This window comes from Lytechinus variegatus, chromosome 16 (genome assembly GCF_018143015.1).
Source record: "Lytechinus variegatus isolate NC3 chromosome 16, Lvar_3.0, whole genome shotgun sequence".
Lineage (NCBI taxonomy): Eukaryota > Metazoa > Echinodermata > Echinoidea > Temnopleuroida > Toxopneustidae > Lytechinus > Lytechinus variegatus.
Genome location: NC_054755.1, coordinates 8,659,477 through 8,682,945, shown reverse-complemented (window position 1 = coordinate 8,682,945; position 23,469 = coordinate 8,659,477). Strand labels below are relative to the sequence as shown.

The following is a 23,469-nucleotide window of genomic DNA, read 5'->3' as shown; positions in this document are numbered from 1 at the left end:
GTGGTCTATATTCTAGTTGTTCCACTTAATATGTTTGTCATTTTGCCTCCGACGAAAATTCTGCTAGGATCGAAAGCTTAGGCCCCTTTTGATTATCTAATTTACTCCATTGGCTCTCTTTTATTAGATAAGCAGTTTTCAGCAGCTTCTTTTTGCCACAAGTCTACTTTTTATTAGGGTGGACTTATAGTCCAGGAAAGTTAGAATAGGCCATCTCTATTTATGCCATCCTACTTAAAGACCACGCCTATTTGCCATTTTCAAACCTATACCAATATGACCTTTTATTATATACATACATGATAAATGAATGAAAAAAATCAATCAACCATCCATAATTCTAATAAGTATGATGACCTAAGATCGACTCACGTGCTACAATTGTAATTACTGATGGTTCGCCTTCCTTTTCACAGCTAACGGTAGTAACTGTCATGTTATATTTTATTCCAGAAGTAGTTAGATTGGTACATGTAAACATGGTGGTGTCAGCATCAAGAAGAGTTGGTTCTCTACCTGAACAGGTCACTTTATAACCATCATACATGCCATGAGGTGGTAACCAACAAGCTGAGATGGAATCATCGGTTGCTCCACATTCAGTCAAGTTAGTTACCTGTGAAGGAACTATAGAAGAAAACAAAAATCAATTTGTCAGACACTTAGACTAGATTTTCTTTCACTTGAAATGTGCTTGGTGTCAACAGCTATACTAACAAAATACTAGTAGTCATGATTCCTCTGATGAAATTTATTCAAGGCACTAATACTTTTCGATGGTGGAAACACAGAGGACGAGGGGGGGGGGGGTCAAGATTGCGGTGGGGTATCAATCTTTAGATGTCGATTCTCGTTGCTTTTAAGAAAAAGAGATGTCCAGTATTCCCCCATGGATATCAGATTATTCTCATACTAAAATGATTTATGATTGATGAAACAACCAACCTGCTTCAAGGATGATCGATCTTGGTTCGCGTGCTTGCTCTCAACACAATCACACAATGCCGTGACTGTGATGTTGAGTCCGAAATATTTCAGGTGTGGCTATACCAGCGTACATTGTTAGCGCCTGCTTGGTCGGAAGCCACATTCCGATTTCTCCTACTAACCTTCCTCAATATTTCCCTCATTTATTCTTCCTAGATGCCTTCCAGTATCCATTTTAATTACTATAAATTTATGCAAATTTGAAAATACAGTCCATTTCGAGAAAAATGATAATTTTTGGACACCTCTCTAACAACCGTGTTTGTCTTTGAAAAAAAAAGCCCCCGAAAAAAGCCCTCTTAAACGGTTTAGAATTTAAGTGTTTATGCTAATTTCATTTTTTTTAAATCAAGTCTACTTTCTATTGGGGTGGACTTGTCCTTTAAGCTCGCAAAATAGCCCAGGTAAGTGATAACCCATCTCTATTTCAATATGTCATCCTACTCTATAAGGCCACACCTTTTTGCCATTTTCAAACCTATAGACCAATTTCACGGCCGGTTTATGTATTTGGCCCTCTATCGGCGACGCCATTGCTGCGGTGGGCAAGTGCGCTGACCGCGATTGGCTCTGTGTACAAATTCAATGAAAGATGACAGATAAGCTCTGATATTGTGTCATTAACTTCATCATAAATCAATAAAATAAAGCATGGACACCTGGGTAGACGATGTAAGACAATGGCCATATCTGACCGATGAAGGTATGATGAATTTTTGCACTTTGGCTACTTTTTCCCCTTAGTTTTGTCAGTAAAAGTGAGTTGATGATGACCAAGAATCGCTGTTGGTTTTCATCAGGGAGCTCACTTCTTGTTGCTAGTAAATTGTGTTAGAGTAGCGGGAGAGTGAACGAGACATAGAGTGAGAGAGAGAGGATGAGAGAGGGGAGAGAGTATGTGTGAGAGGAGGGGGATAGTGAGAGGGGAGAGAGGAATAGTGAGAAAGGGGGGGGGGGGGTAGTGAGAGAGAGAGGGGGGGGGGGGCTAGCGAGAGAGTGTGTGAGAGAGGGAGAGAGAGGATAGTGTAATACAGAGAAGGGGATAGTGAGAGGGAGAGAGAGAGAGGGGGATAGTGTGAGAGAGAGAGAGGGAGAGAGGGACTGATATTTCCATCTAAGCATGATCAATTAAATCCCCCCTCACTCCCCCCCCCCCACAAAAAAAACCACCACCGCCACATTTTATGCAGGCCTATAAGTATCCAAAAGGCAAGAGAATAAAACAGAGAGGAAGGAGAAAGGAGGAAGGAGAAGAGAGGGCCACTGGCGACGCATTCCTTCATCACGGCCTGGAAACCTATGCAGGGAGTACGGCTTCACACACAAACAGGCTTCATGAGTCCAAGGCGAGTGAATTTCACATTCACTTTGCTTCCAATTCTGAAGCTTTCTCCAATTGTTGTGGCAATTGAACACAGCACAGCTGCGACCTGAACTTCTCCGATTAATGCTCATTGTGAATCTTATAAGAAAATCTGCTCAATTGGTCCAAAATAAAAAAAAATCGAACGAATGTACCAAATACCCTATTGACTTGTGTAGTATAAAAGTTGATTCGCCCACCGCAGCATGGCGACCAGTCTGCTGCCCTCTCTCCTTGTGAAATTGGTCTATACCAATAAGACCTTTTATCATACAAGTATAAATACATGATTAATTTGATTTTGATTTTATTTATTTCTGCATTCACATCAATATCAGAATGATATGAGTCAATGAATATGAATCAATGAATCAATCATCCACAATTCTAATTATGATAATAACACAAGATCGACTCACGTGCTAGAATTGTAATTACTGATGGTTCGCTTTCCTTTTCACAGCTAACGGTAATTACTGTCATGTAATATTTTTTTCCAGAAATAGGTAGATTAGTACATGTAAACATGGTCGTGTCAGCATCAAGAAGAGTTGGTTCTCTACCTGAACAGGTCACTTTATAACCATCATACATGCCATGAGGTGGTAACCAACAAGCTGATATGGAATCATCGGTTGCTCCACATTCAGTCAGGTTAGTTACCTGTGAAGGAACTATAGAGGAAAACACAAATCAATTTGTCAATCCTGAGGGGTGTTGCAAGAAAATATTTGCGATCAATTGCAAATATTCTGTTACAATTTCACAACTGATAGATCAATGTTAGCCGCCGGGGTTAGCCGTAGCAAATCAGATTAAACCTCTTGTTTCAAGGAGCAGATTAGCAATCAATCACTAATTTGAAATTAAGTGCAAGACATGTGATTGATTAAGGGACCAATAACGGACTTGCGATTGATCGCAAGTTTCTTGCAACACCCTCCTAGACTAGATTTCACTTGAAATGTGCTTGGTGTTAACAGCTACAAACGAAAGTCATCTGATGAAATTCATTCAAGGCACTGATACTTTTCGATGGCGGAAACATAGATTAAAGGGATGGCCGGACTGAAAGTAAATATAACTTCATAGATAGAGTAGAATTCACTGAGCAAAATGCCGAAAATTTCATCAAAATCGGATTAGAAATAACAAAGTTATTAAATTTTAAAGTATGGCAATATTTTGTGAAAACAGTCCACCGATGATGTCACATCTCCACCTTTTTTGTATTTTATTATTTGAAATCAGGTTTATTCAATTTTTTTCCTTTAAGAAGTAGAAAATTCGAAAATTCGACAAATAATTTAGTGCATTAGATATTTAGTGCTGCGACTTATTTCATTATAAGGGATATATATTATTCACACAAGTATACATATATGAAATAATGAAAAAGAATATGATTTTATGTCATAACTTAAGAAAACGGTAAGTGTAGATGTGACATCATCAGCCCTCCTAATGAATATTCATGACGACCGTGTTCACAAAATGTTGCTAAACTATAAACTTCAATCACTTTATTATTTGTTATCCGATTTTGATGAAATTTTCAGCATTTTGCTTTGTGAATTCTACTCTATGTATTAAGATATAAATATTTTCAGCCCGGACCATCCCTTTAAGATTACCGTGGGCATGGTAGGGTATCAATCTTTAGAAGTCGATTCTCGTTGATTTTAAGAAAACAAAGATGCTCAATATCCCCCCCATGGAAATCACTATATCCTCATACTAAAATGAATTATGATTGATGAAACAACCAACCTGTTGCAAGGGTGATCGATCTTGGTTCGCTCTCACAATAATTAAACAATGTTGTGACTGTGATGTTGAGTCCACACATTCCAGGTATAAGATTGGTACAATTAAAGATTGTCGTCTGGGCATCAAGGGTTTGCTGTGGTATAACTTCTGATCCATTTGAACAGGACGCATGATAACCAGTGTACCTGCAGAAACTTGGCGGTAACCACGTGACTGAAACTGAATGGGTTGTTGCTCCGAACTCGGACAGGTTGTTCACTGAATAGAATATCGATATATTTTAAAGAGGGAATCAATGAATCAATGGGAACTGTAAAGGGTGGGGGCGAGGGGCTACCCCGTTCCAAATTCACCCTTTTTTCACTCAAGACCATAATGATTTGACCTTGCCCCATTAACGGAGAACTTTTGTTACACTTAACAGAGATCCAGAGTTTGTACATGTCCCAATATTGGACAGAAGTTTTATCGTCCACCATCTGATCATGACGACCATCGTCATTATCGACATCGTACAGAAATCTCCCCCCCCCTTTATGACCAGGAAAGTTCTCTTGGCAGACAAGTTGAGTTTTGATAAAGGTTAGTTAAATGTCACACCCTCAATCAAGGAATAAAAAAATGAAGTTCCTTTAAAATGATGATTGCATCTCCTTATACTGTATGAAATGAAGACGTTCCAATTGGCACAGTGTTGAACAGATGGGAAGACGGGGTGCACTACCCCTCCCCCGTGAAAAAAAGGAAATAGAAATAAATGAAATATAAAGGGCCCGAAAAAGGGGAATGGTAAAATTAGTATTTTATTCCTGGAACAAAAGATCCTCGATTTGGTATTAAAGAACTTTTTTTTTTGCTTGTAATTTTTTTTCCTTTACAAAATGCCCCCCCCCCTGGAAAATCCTGTATCCACCCCTGACATATGATATGAATTAGAGACCATGAGTGACAAATGGTTAATTCATTCATTCTCACAGTGAGACAATAGTTACCTGGAAAGATAACCGGTGGACACGGTGGAGGTGAGGGTGGCGGTGCCGTACATGAACAAATGTGATTCGTCGCGTTTATAAAGATGCATGGATCATCAGGTACGTTAGCAAAGACGCTGACACAAGTTAGGATTGTAAAGAAGACAGCAACTTTATAGTCCTATGAAAAATAATTATAATTGAAAAAAGAAAATGCTCATAGCTCATGCATTTAGTGCCCGGGTAAAAATCAATGTACTGTTAGATAATTCGTTTGTCTGATTTCGAAACGGAAAAGGGAAAAGCGAAAATTTCAATTTTTTGTTTCGCCAAAGAGAAACTAAAAGTTCAAATATATATATAAAAAAAAGTAAAATGGAAAAACGAATCGTTTTCCGTTTCCCTATTTTTCTTATTTCACTCCCGAAACAAATTATTTTATCAACGATCAGTTATCTGTTTTAAATCTCAAAATCAAAATAATTTTTCACACGATAATTCTAGGGGCAGCGGAGCGAAGTTACAGGGGGTACATTTTCTTTCAAAAAGGTCACTATCCAAAAAAAGTGGAATGCCTCTGGCCGTCTCACCTGCATCACGCAGTTCAATATAGCAGCAGCAAGGGCGCCGGAAGCGGGGGGGCAGGGGGGCACTTGCCCCCCAAATAAAATTTTGGGGGGGCAAAACGAGATTTTGCCCCCCAACGTGCCCCCCTGAAAGATGAAAAATGATAAATTATTTTAGGACAAAAGTAAATGAAGGCACTTTTCTGCCTGAAAATTGTCATTTCCATTGTCAAAAATGAAAAAAATTTGCCCCTGACGGGGCAAATACATGATCATAGTAAGCCTCGCGTCTTTTGACGAACAGTTCCTCTGTGAAACATAGCTTTGATAAGCCCCTTTTCCATCTTATTACAGTGTGATAACGTTTAACCTTTTAATGAATACATTTCAGACTAAAAGCGAATGGCAAATTGATAGTGGTCCACCAATGATTAGGTTTATAATTCTATGATGCTGGCTGTGTCGTCTAACAAACGCGCGGTCGCCCAGAAACGCTCAGACCGGACCCGATATAACTAACGCGCGTGAACACTACTTACTCGAGTAAGATATGGAATCTATGTCATAGCTGTCAAGCCCAGAAACCATAACATCTCGAGAAACTTGTTTCAATTATTTCATTTTCAACTAAATATAAATTGAGTTAATACAGTGATAACAAGAGAGCGGTGTTGGCTCAGTCGGTAACGCGTCTGCCCGTCGAAGTCGAAGCAAAGATCGTAGGTTCGAGTCCACCCTTGGCGGATGACTGAAGTCAGTGCGTTGTGTGTAAACGTCTCTCCCATGTTTCATAGATGCAGGCTATGTTACAATGGAAAACACTCCGTCCCTCGAATAGGACGTTAAATGGAGGCCCCGTGTAGAGGAGAGTCACCACCTTGGCACGTTAAGAACCCACTGCACTATTCGTATAAGAGTAGGGGGAAACCCCGGTGTCGAGGTCCACCTGCACCCCCCATCAGTTATATCGGAAGGAGAGACCTGTGGATCATAGTGATTCAGTTCACTTTTCGCCTCCCAGGCACAGGTGACGCAATAATAACAATTCAGTGCCCTAAAGAAAATACCAAGGTCATTTCAACTCAATATAGACATGTTATCAGAAAATTACACTCAGAATAATCATGTGTAGAGGATTATAATTTATAATTTGTAAAAATGGTGAATCCCACTCGAAAGCAACTTAGAGATAATGTTTAGACATGAAAAAAATAAAATCATCTGTGAAAGTGTCTTCTTGACCGGAAGATATTATCCGAGATATGAATAAAAATGTAAAGAATATAAAAGAAAAAAATAAGCGTTACAGTAGTGCTCTACTATAAAAAAAATCTTAAGATATTTTCACAGCCCCGTATTTCCTCTATTCCTTTTCATTGGCATGATTGGAAGGCGTTTTGTCTGATACTATTTCAGCTCATATATAGCACTTATGTATTTTAGATTCCAAAACTTCTTCCCATTACCTGTTACTAATCAGATCGAGATGGCAGCTATGTTCTCTGGTTCATCCCAGCTTTTGTTATTCATGGACGTTTGCAAAAATAAAAAAAAACAACATCCCGGGAGTGGGTGGGCTGCAAGACCTAAATTTTCGAAGAAACGTAAGAGCGAGGGGATTTGTGATGGGAGAGCTTTTGCATTTTCTAGAATGAAATTGAAGGATTTCGTGCACACTTTTGGTGAATTTTGCCCTCTCGATCGGCGGCCCCCGGCTGCGTACGGTCATGTTTGTCATCTTAAACATGTTAAAGTCTTTAAAAGGCCTATATTACACTGGTTTGAAACAATTTCGTTTGCAATAAGGCTCGCAATTTGCTGGAACTGCGACCCTGGTCATGAAGAAACACCAGGCTGGGTCAGAAGGGAGGAAACAGAAGGAGCAAAAAGAACTCCAAGACTGTTTAATTCTCAAGAAATTAATTTTTGAATGCACTTAGAAACGCAACTTTTATACTCCATTTTACACAAAATCCTTACCGTGGGGGGGGGGGGGGGGGGGGGTCCCATAGCCTCTCCCGCTCGATCGCTTCGGTATCTCACGCTGTCAAAAATATTGTGCCCCCTTCGGGATTTTGCCCCCCCAAAACTGAAAGTGTTCCGGCGCGCCTGAGCAGCAGTGCTGACTTTGAATACTACTCTAACTCGCACAAGATGTTCAGCGATACATGGTTACTCTTATGTCCACTTTTTATGAACTAGACCAATAAACTTACAGAGATATGATGGTTATTCAACAAAAAAACCCAACATGGCCAAACTTCATTGACCTTACATGACATTTGATCTTGATCATGTGACCTGAAACTCGAACAGGATGTTCAGTGATACTTGATTACTCTTATGTACAAGTTTCATGAATCAGATCCATAAACTTTCAAAGTTATGATGGTAATTCAACAGATACACCCAATTCGGCCAAAGTTCATTGACCTTTGACCTTGGTCATGTGACCTGAAACTCGAACAGGATGTTCAGTGATACTTAATTACTCTAATGTCCAAGTTTAATGAACTAGACCAATAATCTTTCAAAGTTATGATGGTAATTCAACAGATACCCCCGATTCGGCCAAAGTTCATTGACCCTAAATGACCTTTGACCTTAATCATGAGACCTGAATCTTGCACAAAATTTTCAGTGATGCTTGATTACTATTGTGTCCAAGTTTCACGAATCAGATCCATAAACTTTCAAAGTTATGATGGGAATTCAACAGATATGCCCAATTCGGCCAAAGTTCATTGACCCTAAATGACCTTTGACCTTGATCATGTGACGTGAAACTCATGTAGGATGTTCAGTGATACTTGATTAACCTTATGTCCAAGTTACATGAACTAGGTCCATATATTTTCTAAGTTATGATGACATTTCAAAAACTTAACCTCAGGTTAAGATTTTGATGTTGATTCCTCCAACATGGTCTAAGTTCATTGACCCTAAATGACCTTTGACCTTAGTCATGTGACATGAAACTCTAATAGGATGTTCAGTAATACTTGATCAACCTTATGACCAAGTTTTATTAACTAGGTTTATATACTTTCTAAGTTATGACGTCATTTCAAAAACTTAACCTCAGGTTAAGATTTGATGTTGACGCCGCCGCCGCCGTCGGAAAAGCGGCGCCTATAGTCTCACTTTGCTTCGCAGGTGAGACAAAAAAAAAGACTTATCTAACCCTTTATCGTGACCCATGAAAATTAAGGCACGTAGGATTATTCTGACAAGTTTTTTTCTTCATACAAAGTAACGTATATAAATGAGAATATCGTTTTCTTGTTTCTTACCAATGATGCTGTTATTAAACACCCTAACGTTTCCCTCTACGCAGCGCTTTGTTTCGAATAGCAACAGCATCGCATTCCTCGAGATAATTATTATGTGACATTCATCAATTTAGAATGTGTTTTTCCAGAATCATGTACAAATCGACGTCGTCATAATATTTAATAACGGACTAAACATTTTGAATAAACTAGAAAGAAAAGGGGCATTTATCAAAGTAAATCATGAGCATATTAATAAAGGGCAGGAAATAAGAGAAGAGGTTATAAGGGATGAATTTCATTATCAAAAGAAAAAAAAAGAATGAAAGGGGCAGTTTTTAAAGGGATTATGCGATTAAAGGATGTACTTGCAGAAGGAAGCAGAACGCGAAATGAAAAATAGGGCACAAAAAGGGTAATTTTAAGGACAACCTTTCTGATATGAAGAGCAGGCACATATGAGAAGGCAAGGGGGCACTCGTTAAAACATACAGCGGGTCCTTCTCAGGTGAAAGGGGCACAGAACATGTCGGCGTAGGGGCACTTTTCGTGGGTACAAAGGGGCACTGTTTCGAGAAAGGGCACCCGCAAGAAGGCAAAAGGGCACTTGCTAACGGCATAAAATGTGTCCTCAGGTGAAAAAAAGGCACAGGCCACGTTCAAAAGGGGGCATTTTTGGGTAAAAATTGACACTTATACGACAAAGGGCACTTGGTAACACCTAAAACGGGTCCTTGGGTGAAAGGGGCACACGTTCGTGAGAAGGCATCTTTCTTGCGTAAAATGGTACCTTTTCGGTGGGTCAAATATGGGGCACTGTCCTTCCGGCCCCCAGGATCGCCGCCCCTGATTTTTTCTTCTTTTTCCTTTTTGAATCACAAAAAAAGAAAAAAATTATCTACCGTGACTTGAAAAGGAGAATATAAAAATTCTAGATTATGAGCTTTATGGCGATCACTGGGAGAGAGAAAACAAAAGAATTCCCCACAACGTTTTATAAGTGTAGCATAGTGTAGCTATAGTCACGTGGAATGGAGCCTACACGACATCCTTTGAGGTAGGGGAGGGGGGGGGGGCTGAGATGACAAACACTTGAAATTCAGTTGAAATACTTGGCTTATAATGATAAGTAACTAGTAATTATTATTTCAGTACAAACGATTTATTATTTAATTCCAATAATAAATACATGTATTATTAAACATATTCATTCCAAACAGTGTCTGTATTTAGATGTATTTTATCATTGTCTTTAATTATCGCGAGAAAAACCGGAGAAAGGTTATGAGATACATAGCTTCAGAGCCGAAATTACAAAATCAACCATATCAGATTATCAGATAGTGATTGCGCAGTCTTAAATCACACGATCATATTTATTGAGTTATCTACTTCCTTGTTAGAGCGACTCTTGTGAGGAGAAAATACTGATTTATTCTCACCTTGAAATAAACTTGCTTTGATGACCAGTGTTTCATATTTAGGTTAATTGTCATGATGATATCGAAATTTCTCGAACCGAAAAGTGTCCCAATGAATTTTGTCGATTTTTCTTCCAATGTTGCAGCTACATTTCCCTGATCGAGCAAGACAGATTCACGACAGGTTCTAATTCATGTCAACTACCTGTCTGCTCCACACCAGTGGCGTACACGAGGGGGGGGGGGTGGTAACAGGGGTTCAACTCCCCCCTTAATTTGTTTGGTTCCCCCAGACCCCCTTAAGAATGCAAACCCCACCCCTTCTATTTTTTTAAACAGTTTTCTTTTTTGGGTTGTCAACATTTCATTCTGCTTGACCCACCCCCTTTAAAAAAAAATCCTGCGTATGTTACTGCTCCACACAATACATGAACCGTTTGAACCCTCTCCCATAGTCACAAGAAAATATACAGATCGTGACAATGTGTAAATCAGCCAAACGTGGAGTAGCACAAAAGATGCTCTCTGGAGCATGTCCGTAAGATGAATCACACCTGAATGTAAACATATTCAATTTTTCTCATGCAGACTATTGGCCTGCAGGGGGGAATTTATTTGCTTATTATCAACCCCCCCCCCCATGGAATAAAACAAAAAAGAAATCATGAATTATTCTTTGATGGATTTTCATCAAACCTTCACATTTTTTTTCTATTTTTCTGCTTTTATTAAATAAAACACATTTATCATCAGGGCGCTCAAATTAAGTGTCCATATGCAATTAATCAGACCAAGTTCTATTTTTTCGATATTGTTATACTTTATGATTTAATGTTTTTGTGTATGATGTTTGTGTGTGTACATATGTACATGTATGTACGTACGAAACAATACTTGATAAACGGATTTTCTATGGTGAGGTACGTGAATGGTTTAAATCGTACTTGGTCGGAAGACAACAATGTGTTAATATAGATAATTAAACTGTGAGTTTTTTAACTGTGAAATCCGGGGTGCCCCAGGGGTCAATCCTGGGCCCCTTGATCTTTTGTTTATAACGATATTAACAACCAAAGATTTCATACAAATTCCTAATTTCACTTTATGCAGATTATACCCTTATTTGTAAAAATTCTCATAACTTTCTTGAAGTTCAATTTAATTTACAAAATTACTTTGATTTAATCTGCAAGTGGTTTGATATTAATAAGATGTATATTCATCCTCAAAAAACCATGGTCATGCCTTTCGGCACTAAAAGAAAGCTAGATAATCACCAATTCAAGATCAAATTATACGATAACTACCTGCAGTGTGTTGATAAAATAAAATATCTTGGGGTTATACTTGACTCACAACTGACGTGGTCTGATCATATAAAACAGTAACTAAAATATCACGTTTAATTGGATGTATTTGCCGCATAAAGCAATTAATACCTCATAAAACTCTTGTAGCCTTATATTTTGCTTAAATTTTACCACATAGAGGGTCATGTGGTCCAGTGGTTAGAGCATTGGACTCATAATCGCAAGGTTGTGAGTTCGAATCACTACTCTGCCATTGTCTCCACTTTGATAAAAAGGCCCGAGAGTGATATCTGTTGTCTATAAGGTCAGCCACTGTGACTGATTAACCTAGACGTAAAATGTTTCATAGGTAATTGGTTATATACCAGCTTGACGTTTACCAGCAGAATGCTGTCCTGCCGAGTTCCTACGGGAGTTACCACAAACAGAAACAGAAACATATTGATTATTGTTGCACTGCATGGGGAAGTTGTCCAAAGTACAAAAAAATATGAAATAGATATGCGAGATTGATATTAAATAAGGATTATAACACACCCCAATGTACATTTCTTACAACCCTAAATTGGAAATTCGTTGAACAAAGAATAAAACTACTGTATATAAGTATTCAAAATAAATAATATAAAAGCCCCTAATTATTCAAAATCGCTAATTACTTATTGCACCTTTTTACCAGGGAAGTGTTATAACACTTCCTGTTTAAACGGAGGTTAATATCAAAGCGAATATATCATTTATTGTAATGGTGCATGCAACGTGTGACACTGTACAACAAAGCAGAAGCACGAACCACTGGTATTAGCAAAATCTTTATTTACATACTTGCATTTAAATATAAAAAGAAGATTTAAAATAAAGCACACAAAATTTATGGCCAGTTTACTGTTATAACGAAGTTTTATCTATCCTTGCCAAATAAATGCTATATTTTTGTCACGCATCGTTTTCACTGATTATTCAGCTTATGCAATAATTTCCTTATATACAAGTCCGATGTCAAAATCCGTCAACAGCATGAGTCGACTAATTATCATGTCTATCACAGCAAAAATGGCGGTGTTGGTGAGGTGTTTGTAAAGAGCAACACCTTTATTTTATTCCGGTGCTAAATAGTTGGTGTTAGTTCGCCATTTATTGGTGTTTTCTTGCAACGCGTTTGGTTGTTACTTTTCCACGCTATGGTGTGATGTTCAATCTCTAGGGTGTAACTTAAACACCTCAGGATATTGTCATCTAGGAACACCTACTGGCGTCAGTTTTAACACCCTGGCTTTAAATTTACATTTCAGTAGCCGCCGTAGATCATGAATCCGCTGAATGTGACATATTTACGATGGTTGCTGTGCAGGCCGAAGTCGGGTGAGGGACCGAGGAGGAGATAGAGGGCGTCGCCGGGCTCCAGGTGGAGAATGACGCTCTGTCCTTCCATCACGTTCCTCTGGTGGGCGTCGGTGAAGATGGCGCTGACGATCTCGTCGTTCTTCATGAGACTGACCCCAAGGTAGAGCCCATCGTATGACCGAAGACTGACGGGGATAAAGAAGACAAAGAATTTTAAAAACGACAACAAAAACTGGACGTCATCGCGACGGTGATTTTCATTAGATTTTAATTCACCCGCATATATGACAGAAGCGCTGTGTTATTTAACTCCGATCTTTCAAATTCTGAGGCATGATGGGCCTATATAATCGCTAAGTTTTGCCGTATATTGCATTCCATTCCGAAGAAACACCAAACTTGCTAGATGTTCACACAATTTTGCACATTATCTTTGTCTTTCTCATATTTCCTCCCCCTCTAATTTTTTTCTCTTCAACTCGAACCCTTCTTCAAATTTAATAAGAGGAAAGAACGGGGAGGAGAGAGTCCGACCATGAGGTTCCACTGCAAATAATCTTTTTTTAAGGTGAGTTTATTTGTATATTCATGATGGATGAAGGGGGGGGGGGGGCGCCTGCATGGGTGAACATCACCGACTATTAAAGCAAAACTACTTACTGAAACGTGATGAAATAGAAGCCCGGCCTTTCGCAGATGAATGTACTATTTCTTTGGGCAAAATCCCGCCCCTTGTTTACGAAGACGTGATCGAATTCAACTTGCTGGTGATCGTCTGAGCCTAACAAAGGCGTTGTCCTGGCAACCGAGAACGCACTTTTCCTGGAAGCTGCAAACGGAAAATAAAACTTTGAAATAATGTTGAGAGTTCAATAAATACGTATTATATTATAGGAAAAAAAGGAAAATCTTTTAATTTTCCTTCGTTGTTATGTTAAAGAAAGTAGTATTTTTCCATGAACAATAGTTTGTTATAACATTTTTATGGCTGAATCTATATGGTCTATAATGCCTAATTTATATCTAAAAAATGTCGCAAACAATAAAAGAAATTCGACGCCATAATTAATGGTATAACTTGGCGGGAAAATTTACTGTTTCTCATTAAAAAAAAATTGGCATTTCTGACAGTGTATACTTACATGATGATCCGGACCGACGCGCCTCCTGCAGTACTCCCTGCATGATAGCAACATCCTCCTGCTTCATACTGGTGGAGGATACCCTGCTCCTGGTGGCTCCATCGCCCGATGAATCCCTCGCTGAATAAACCTTGGAGCCGGTGATTGCTCCCGGATCTCTTGGGCGGACAGCATCTGCAGTAGGTGTGTCCTCCAGAAGAGATGAGGCTTGAAGCGCAACCACTTGCTCGAGAATTTCCACCTTGTTCAGGAGCTTGCAGAAGAGGAAATATAATTTTTGGTAAAGTGATTAAAAAAACCGTTGCTTGTCTTGTTGTTGTTGATTTTTGTCGTTCTTGTTGCTTACGTTATATCACTTAGCTTACCATGTGAATTTATATGATGATCAGTATTATTATGGCAATTGTTATGATAATTTTTCACATTAATTTTATTACACGACATATACTTTGACTTGATGGTGGACGAATCTCGAACTTTAAGCCAAGTATAATTAAGTTATTCAGTGAGCAATCATGTCGCGAGATATCTGAAACCAATGCCAATTTTATAATTATCATGACCGATCTTGATCTAACTAATATCTAGCACATAACATAATTATACAGTTTATATATAAGGAACACTTAAGGGCGTTGTTACAATACTGACAACTTTATCAAAATAAAACAACAATGAGCGTGCTAAAAATAATCATTTTCATGTCGTACCTCTTCTGTGACAGCATTTGCGTTCACGTTTGAAGACGTTCCAAAGGCTTGAGAGGTGAAGGCGCCCTCATCGGAAGATTTTCTCTCGAGGGTCTGTAGCCGTGTGGTGAGCTCTTGGTTTCGGGTCTCCAGCTGCTCCAGCGCCACAGCCAGCCGGTCAGCCTCAAGGGTCGAGAGATGGACACCCGATCCTCTTTCTGGAGACTGAGACACCCTTGAGGAATCCACTCCTTGTGATGTCATGGTCATGCCTGGAGCAGGTCGAGGGGCAACCCTGGATGGGGTCCCTTTTCGGGTGGGGTTCAAGGAACCTTCATAGTGAGATCATGAATGAGAAAACAGTCGCAAACATTTGTATGTTGGTTTGTTTTAATATTCCACATTCATCTTGACGAAATGTTAAATGTCTAAAATGTAATTATTATAATTCAGTTAACACACCGAGGGAATCAGCTGCATAAGCCATCTTAGGAGTATGGCAAACATTCTCTGAAAATTTAAAAGGCTTATTAATATACAAAAAATCAAACAAAAAACAAACAAAGACACATGGCAGCATACACCATGGCACTTATGCCCTTGAGCAGGGCATTCAATCAACAGAGCTCTTTTATCCTACATTAAATGGAAATGTTATATGTATTTCAGTAACCCTGTGCGCTCTTGTAGTTTCAATATCACTAATTGTTGATTGAATGATTGATTGATTGGTTGCATGGTGGGTTGCTTGCTTCTTTAATACAATTATAAACCATGTTAACATCAACAAGGAATATATAGTATTGAGATCATCGTTTTTTCTGAATGTATTTCGCGATGGTTCGATAGTTTTGAAAAGTGCTTTTCTTTCGACCATCCTTTCTTTATGATTATTTTGAAATTTAAATAAAATGAATTAACGTAATCTCTAAGTGGTAGGTATAGTATATAGATATGTCTACATTATCGGCTATCACGTTGGCATTACCGGTAGCATTTTGATTCCTGGCGACGGAGATTTGCACGGTTTCCCAGTGATCGATGACTTCCGGAATCTTCCCAGCTGTCGGGACGTCGTCGATGTTGTCCTGCTCGATCACGTCGTCGACATTACGGGTGGTCAGTAAGGTAGGTCTACTGACATCGATCAGCTCTGCTTCGGCGTTGCCCAAATACTGATGAAGCCTGAAGACACAGAGGCGATGTAGTTATATGTAAACACAAAACAAATCAAGCTGCACAATGGGCAAAAATTAAGTTTTATGAATGTAACCTTTACCATAGCTAGAAAGTTTCTGTTTCTGTTTATGGTAACTCCCTAGGAAACTCGGCAGGACAGCTTTCGCTGGTAAACGCCAAGCTGGTATTTACCTAGGAAAGTATAGGACGTTAATTATACATGCATAATATTCAGCGAATCCGCCTGTAGATCTGAGATGCAACAAGCAGAATTCTAGTACTTGACATACATCTAGAGGGTTTTTTTTCCTTTGGTTATGTTGAACGGCTTTTCAGTCATATATGACTATTTAAGGCAATACGTGTATAGTTGTATTAAGGCCGAACGTATCATGACTGTAACAGCTGAAAATCGAATGAAAAAGAAAGGCAAGTAGGCGCGGATCCAGAGTCGGACTTTCAAAAAGGTCAATAGTCCAAAATGATGGACATTTCGTCCACGACAACTTTGACAATAAATACATAAATAAACAAATAATTAGATAAAGACAGAAAGAAAGAAAGAAAGAAAAAAAGAGCATCCCTCATCTTAGAAGATGCGTAATAAAGCATTTCAAACTTTACGGGTGTGCAATTTTGTGAAAGCATTACACTTGCTTTACCATTAGATTCTCAAGTTTTACCGGTGCGCCCACATATTCGCACCCCCTTCCCAGATCTGCGCCTGGAAAGATCACGGAACTACTCTATGCTCAAGCTACGGTCACACCGACGAAACCAACTCCAAGCCGACTTATAATACGCCATTGAAAATACTGTAATAGCTTTGGGCTGCCTGAGGTCGGTCTTGCCGGTGTGACTGCGTCACTAGGGACTTGGAGAATGCAGAATTACGTGTTGAAAATGCCCGTCAATTGACAAAAAACAACTGGAGGCCTTTGTCCAAAATTTGTGAACAGACAAAGCAATTTCTTCCAAAGTTTTCCGAAAAATTGCAAATAAAATCATGTCGGTTGTCCAGAGTTAGGAACAAAATTGCTGATTTTATTCACCAATTTTCGACAAATAATAATAATACCAACATTGTCATGTATATAGGGCATATCACTGCCAATGCGTCCCTATGCGCTTCATTGGATATTATTACCCTGGCTTTAGTCCCGCAGCCTTTTACAGCGCGGTGGCATTTCAGGGACAAAGACTCCTTGGTTGTTGTTTGTCATGAAGGGCATATATGGCAATACATTATCTCTGTTCCTAAAACTTCCGTATGTCGCAGAGCGAAAACTCTCTATCATGATTACCTAGACAGTCTCCTAGGTGGTGAATCATTGGGATCGTAGGCAGCAGGATCAGCACTCATCAGCCTGTTGAAGAACAGCTCAAAGGATACAAGGAATTCTCGAAGCTCCTCGTTCTCGGCCTCCAGCTTGGATACGCGTGTCTCTAGGTCCACATTGGCTGAGCGGAGCTCTGAGAAAGCTTGAGGTTGTGGAGGGTGCTCTTCTGACATCCTAGTATGAAGTTCCTCGATCTACGAACATTGAGGAGAAGGGAAATGCCATTTACATGATTAATGATTATGTATATTAACGGTTGGTAGGCACTGTTTGGTAGCGTCTGTCTGTATTAGACTTCTTCAGCTAGAGCATAGAGGGTTATTAAATCTCCTAAGGGTGCAAATGCCACTGCCACTGTACTGGTCGACAAAATAACCACCTAGGTATATCCAAGAGAGGGTTAGTTAAATGAGGGCGGGGTGCAGTAGAATGGGATGTTCGATTTGATGGAGTGGCCAATGGCTCAAAGATACAATCAATCAATAGAAATAAAGGAGAAGAAGCATACCTGGTCTTGTACTTCAGAGACTGTCACTGACAACTCGTCGACTTCCCTTTCTGTGTCCGTGTTGCGGACCTCCAGAGCATCCAGACGTCTGTTGACGCCGGCCATCACAAGGAAAGGAAAGTTGGATGTGGATGTGCTCCGGATGCTCGGCCCCGGCTGATGGGATAGCGGCCTTGAAGGATAACGAGAGATCGGCGATGGGCGGTCGATGGGGCGGGTCCGATCAGGGATGCGCACGGGTCGCTCGTTGACGGGAACATAGCCCAGGGTGAGGCCAACGATGCAGAGGAGTGGGACAGAAGAGATGAGCTGATAGAACCAGGGCGCCATCTCCGGTCAAGGGCAGAAAGCACTCAGTTGTGCTCTACACTTAAAATGATAAAAGAAAATCAGCAATAGTTAGTAGCGATTGCTTTATATATATATTATTGGGTTTATACTTCAGAGTAGGTTTTTATAATACGAATTGATTTATCTTCATTAATATGTTACAATATCATATTACCAAGAAAACTGAGGTATACGTCCAAAATGACCTTGAAATTATTTGGTAGTAGCTAGAGTCACATTCGGGCAAGCTGTACAATGTAGAAATTACAAGTATGTTCAAATTGTTATATTTTTTAATCTCATATTTATATCTTTTATAATTATTATATCTGACTTATTCCTCCTCTCCCCCTTTCTCTTCATCTATATCTCTTTCTCAACCCCTCCTTTGACCCTCACCCCTATTCTTTCTTTGGCCCTTTTCTACTTCGTTCCCAGTTCATTTTATCTGTGTTCTTTTATTCTCACGCTCTCTAGGTAACTAAATATCGCTGTTTAGAACATGGTCATCACAATGTCCTTCGTGACGTATTTGATATCTTCTCCGCCTGCAATACCATGGTTCCTTTGTATCAGTCCTTGTATGAGTCAGAAAAGGCAAGGTTATAAAATTATCATCAGCTTTTATTTCCGATTACCGTAATACCTTGAAAGCATTACAATCACGACAAGAGATTGTTGTATAAATCATTCAACATATAAATATTCACAATTTAAAAGAAGAATTATTTCACTCCATTAATTTAATCATCAGTCTGGGTGGTATTAAGTGATTATTTAAGAATATTTTCAGTTGATGCCAAGTTAACTTAAACTTTACATTATTTTGACTAGATAGCTATCAGAGAAAATTTGGCCGCAGTTGCATTAAAGCGATACCACGTAAACGGAAAACGGAATGGAATGTGGGATATGATGTTGAAAGGTCAAATCGAGTTTCAATGTTACTTTTCAAATTCACCTTTTCCAGTCGAATTCATTTCCTTCATTTTTCTCTCTCTCTCGAAAAGAAATTTATTATGTAAAAAACAATATCACTGTTGTGATTTGTTCCGGGGTCACCAGCTCTTGGAATCCCAAAGCCTAAGTTTTCGTGGTCTTTTTTTTTTGTGTGTGTGTGGGGGGGGGTATATTCTGACTTCCGAACCTTCGAAGCGAAACGCCTCCCTTCAATTTCGAATGAATATTATAATACAGAAAATTGTGCGCGAAGCGCGCAGAAAACAGACAGTGTTGAATGTTTGATAGTATTTGAGACCATATTGTAAAGGTTTTATAGTACTTTCAATTGCTTCTTTCAAGAAACCCACTGCCTTCTTTTTCTGATGTTAAGAGAGAGAGAGCACAGGTCAAGTAATGATCTAAATTCTATTTCTTTATTAATATCACTGTCACATTCCCTGCACAATGTCTCGTGCAACTGGGTCTTCTTTACACATTTCCTTTCTAATTGGTTCTTCGTTCATCACTTTAGTAAAAGTAAAGCTTCGGGGGACAGATCGTTGAATCCGGTGACTCGGATTGTCTTTAAGTGAGGTCATGGGACATGCCACTCACGAAGACGGAAGGAAATTACATCGTATGTCATTGCCGATAGCTCGATTTATGAACAATATTTTATTAGCCTCCAAGACGGGGTCAGTCAAGAGCTGTTCGTGCCAAGACAGAACCTTCATTTTTGGAGTCCTGATGGGAAAGGGTATGTGTGTGAGGGGGGGGGGGGGTAATCCGGGACAGCGCCATGCAGGATTCAGGTGTCTCAGTACTGAAGAGTTACCTTATGAGTATACTGATCTTTCCCCATCTTCCATCTTCTGCAGGGGCTTGGGAGGAAACGTTAATATGATCGTTAACGAGGGGTGCTGGTTTGTTTAAAAAAAAGTTTGCCAAGTAAAAGTAAGAAAAAACGAAAAAAAAAGGAGAGGGTCCTTCCCAACAGTGATTTTGATCCCTCTTTCCAGGGCCATGCTTTTCTCCTTCCTGTTACCACTTCTGGGGTATATATATTTGGGGTATTCGCCCCTGCCCCACTCCACAGTCCTGTGGCCCCTCATTTGACTATTATTCTTATCACGGACCTCCTAGTAGGTTCATGTTCATATTAACGTTTCCTCTCAGCTTGATGGGAAACCCCCGTCCCCGCGTGGTTTACGAAAATATTTTCATAGATCCGTACAAGTTTACATTATTTTTGTATGATGATTTATTGCAGTAAACGCACATACACACACATAAAATATACTCCACATGCACCTAATCCCACATAACACACACCTCCAGTGAAACTCTAAATTGAATAAAAAAAATTGAACAAGTACACGACTCGCTGTGTCAGTCAAAGTAAAATATTAGCCCATTATACCTACCACCCCCCCCTCTTCCATCTTGCCTTCCCGCTCCTGATTTCCACCATTCGTCATCACTGCTTTACGTTTTTTTAATCAGTTCTAATTTAAAAAGGCCTGATCGAATTCCAATGACTTACCAGTTAAAATATCTACAAATATCATGAATATAGTTGAGTTCAAGAAATAGCCCACTGCGCTGATTTCAAGCTGAAACTGAATTGAGGTTAAAACTAAATGAGAAAACGATTGAACCTTCAATTTTTCGCCTTCCTGGAAAGCGAAACTTTCATCAAATGACTTGTCGGGCGTATGGCAAGCCGTTTTAGCATTTAATCCTATTTCTTGATATCCTATATCAAGAAATAGGATTAAATGCTAAAACCGCTTGCCATACGGACGTTCATCTGACAAGTCCTGATTTAGCCGACTGTTACCACAGTAAAAGTTTCTGACAACTCAACAAAATCAAAGCAAATTTTCAGATCTGAAAACTGTTGGATGAAAAAAGATCGATCAAATTGGTCCCCCAGTCAACGTCAGATGATATAATAGGTGGCAAAATAGTGACTTTCGGGGGGGGGGCAAATATTTCTGGCAACTAACAAAAAGGAAACGATCAAAGATCAACGCTATTTCCGCATGCAATCGTTAAAAAATCCTGTCTACAGAAACAAAAATTAAAAAAAATCTTAAAACTTATGTTTCCCCCACCCTTCTCCATCGGTGCTGGTGGTGCAAATTTTATTGGCCCGATCGTAATAATAGTTATGATTTCAAAACCGCCTATTTATTAGAAGTTGTAGGTCCATGTGAGAAGTCCCGACGAACATGACGAAGTTATTGTTCAGATGGCATATATCATGTGCGAGATCAGTGCCAATATCAACAAACATTCAGTTTTGATGGAATACACGGAACATTTTCCACTATTACAATATGTCTTAACCCATCGTGTGCTATAATGATAATCATGCTTACCCAGGAAAATAAAGCTGTATTTCTGTATTCAGTTAGTGGCTTATATACACCACTGTTTTATCTGTGGGGCAGGGGTGCTGCCCCCTCCCCCGACAAAATGTAGGAGACTGGTTTTTTTTTCGCTTCTGCAAGTGGTGACCTTCATTTAGACCTACACAGAAATGTTTTTCCCTCCTAAATTTTCTTTTCTCGGGTACCATTTCTAGTATTCACATGGAGTAATGATAATAATATTCCGCATTTATATAGCGCTTAATACATCGGAACGACGTCTCTAAGCGCTTTACAGATATATTATTATCCCGGTCATCGGATCCTTGCATGCCCGCATACAATGTATGCACCTTCTCCACTCCCCGGGGAGCATTCCAACAAGAGTTCCAAGACTCAACTGCTAGGGATACTACATATAGGCTTTCACATCGTACCGTATATAAGATAGTTTTTGGTGAATATTGGTTTGATATAATTGTATGCCCTTTTAACAAGAGTTACGACAAACTTTTGTTGATACTGTAATTATTTTTGTCATATTAGAAGGATGCACAAGAAAAATATTTCATATAATTATGTATACATCATATTGGTAATAATATCATTATGTGAGAAGTGAGATTTTATAGATAGAGTCAATGACGACAATAGTCAAAGATGACCAATCGCCACTCAAATCAACATAAGAAGATGGGGTGGCGGTGAGGGCTTTGGGTCACTGTCTCCGACGTAAGGTCCCACCAAGAAATACAAAGGAGAAAATACATGAAAAAGGATGAAATGTGATATCATTAATTTGGTGGTTACGATGTCATACTCTGTCAGTAAATTAGATTATCATTTTAAAAACGCAAAAAAAATCCCTGGCTCGCTCGCGAGTTTCAAATTTCTTGCACATAATACGCCATGCTGCTGTCCCCTTCCCCAGAAAAAATGTTTGTGCAGAATGCCAAGGCATTGAGATCCACAGTCATGTTATATACATGTGTATATATACATCAACTATCGAGTACCAAAACAGAAAAGGATTTGAATATTCATTAATTCCTTTTCAATTAAAAAAACTTAAGGAGCGTCATACTTACCGAACTCAGCTTGGACGGTGATTTAAGGTTGTTTGATTACTGATGCGAAGTATCTTCTCTCATTTAATGAAAAGGAGGGGCGCCCAAAACTTGCGAATGTACTCACTGAATATCAACGAGAAATCAACCTTCTGAGAGAAACCGTTTTTTTTTCTTTGTAAGCATTTGATGAAGATCCAAATATTTTTTCTGCTTTCCACTTTCCTTTGTTGAGTAGGCCTATTTTATAAATTCCGACTACTGACCAAATCTAGTCCGATATTCTGGCTAAAAATATGAAAACATCCAGGCTTGGATCCTCGCACCAGATGAAACTCGACGACCTCATGGACAACTACATTCGTCTGAGGGGTGTGAAATTTATCGACATCAAGCGTATAATTAAACACATGCGGATGATTCTTGCTTTCTTATTAAAAGTGACTGTAATTTATTTTTGAAGTATTTGAGACGAACCAAAAATCTGTAGGCCTATAATCTTGAGCCAACAAAGTAGCATTGTTTCTGACGACAAAACTTTCCGATTTTTATTTTTAACAGTTTACACAATTTAAATAATGGACTCGTCCTATGGATATTCTAATCAGTGCTGATGTTAGTTATAATGAATATTACAAGGAACGAAGACTTCCCAGTATCTCTTAACAATAATCTAGAGCGAATGAATCACGAAACAGGTTTCCCCTTTTGTCAAGTTTTGTGGAGCTGATGGATTTTCAGACTTCAAGAAAATGGTTATGTAACTAGGTCCCCAAGCGACCGATTATTGCCGAGACAATACGAAGCATTAACTGTCCTTCGTATTGTACAATGACAATCATGAAAGGTGGATGAGAGAGAGAGAGGGGGGGGTGAAGGGGAGAGGGGATTTA

The 23,469-nt window shown here is 39.2% G+C and overlaps 2 protein-coding genes across 3 annotated transcripts; both read right to left on the bottom strand.

Moving 5' to 3' along the window:
* Window positions 1–340: 340 nt before the first annotated feature.
* Window positions 341–11,921, bottom strand: LOC121430210 (fibronectin-like). Its single transcript, XM_041627489.1, has 5 exons — window positions 10,372–11,921; window positions 5,113–5,272; window positions 4,121–4,378; window positions 2,770–3,024; window positions 341–627 (listed from the first exon to the last, which is right to left on the bottom strand). The coding sequence occupies exons 1-5, from the start codon at window positions 10,423–10,425 to the stop codon at window positions 341–343; spliced, it is 1,014 nt and encodes a 337-aa protein (XP_041483423.1). The 5' UTR covers window positions 10,426–11,921.
* Window positions 11,922–12,456: 535 nt separating this feature from the next.
* On the bottom strand, window positions 12,457–22,935 carry LOC121429712. 2 transcript variants are annotated; one of them, XM_041626881.1, is made up of 8 exons: window positions 22,598–22,935; window positions 17,863–18,231; window positions 17,319–17,548; window positions 15,824–16,020; window positions 14,857–15,167; window positions 14,147–14,399; window positions 13,665–13,833; window positions 12,457–13,189 (listed from the first exon to the last, which is right to left on the bottom strand). In XM_041626881.1, the coding sequence occupies exons 2-8, from the start codon at window positions 18,190–18,192 to the stop codon at window positions 12,949–12,951; spliced, it is 1,731 nt and encodes a 576-aa protein (XP_041482815.1). In that variant the 5' UTR covers window positions 18,193–18,231; window positions 22,598–22,935; the 3' UTR covers window positions 12,457–12,948. The 2 variants fall into 2 exon arrangements, with proteins under 2 accessions (XP_041482815.1, XP_041482816.1); XM_041626882.1 differs by having other exon boundaries at window positions 17,863–18,226.
* Between the last annotated feature and the right edge of the window lie 534 nt (window positions 22,936–23,469).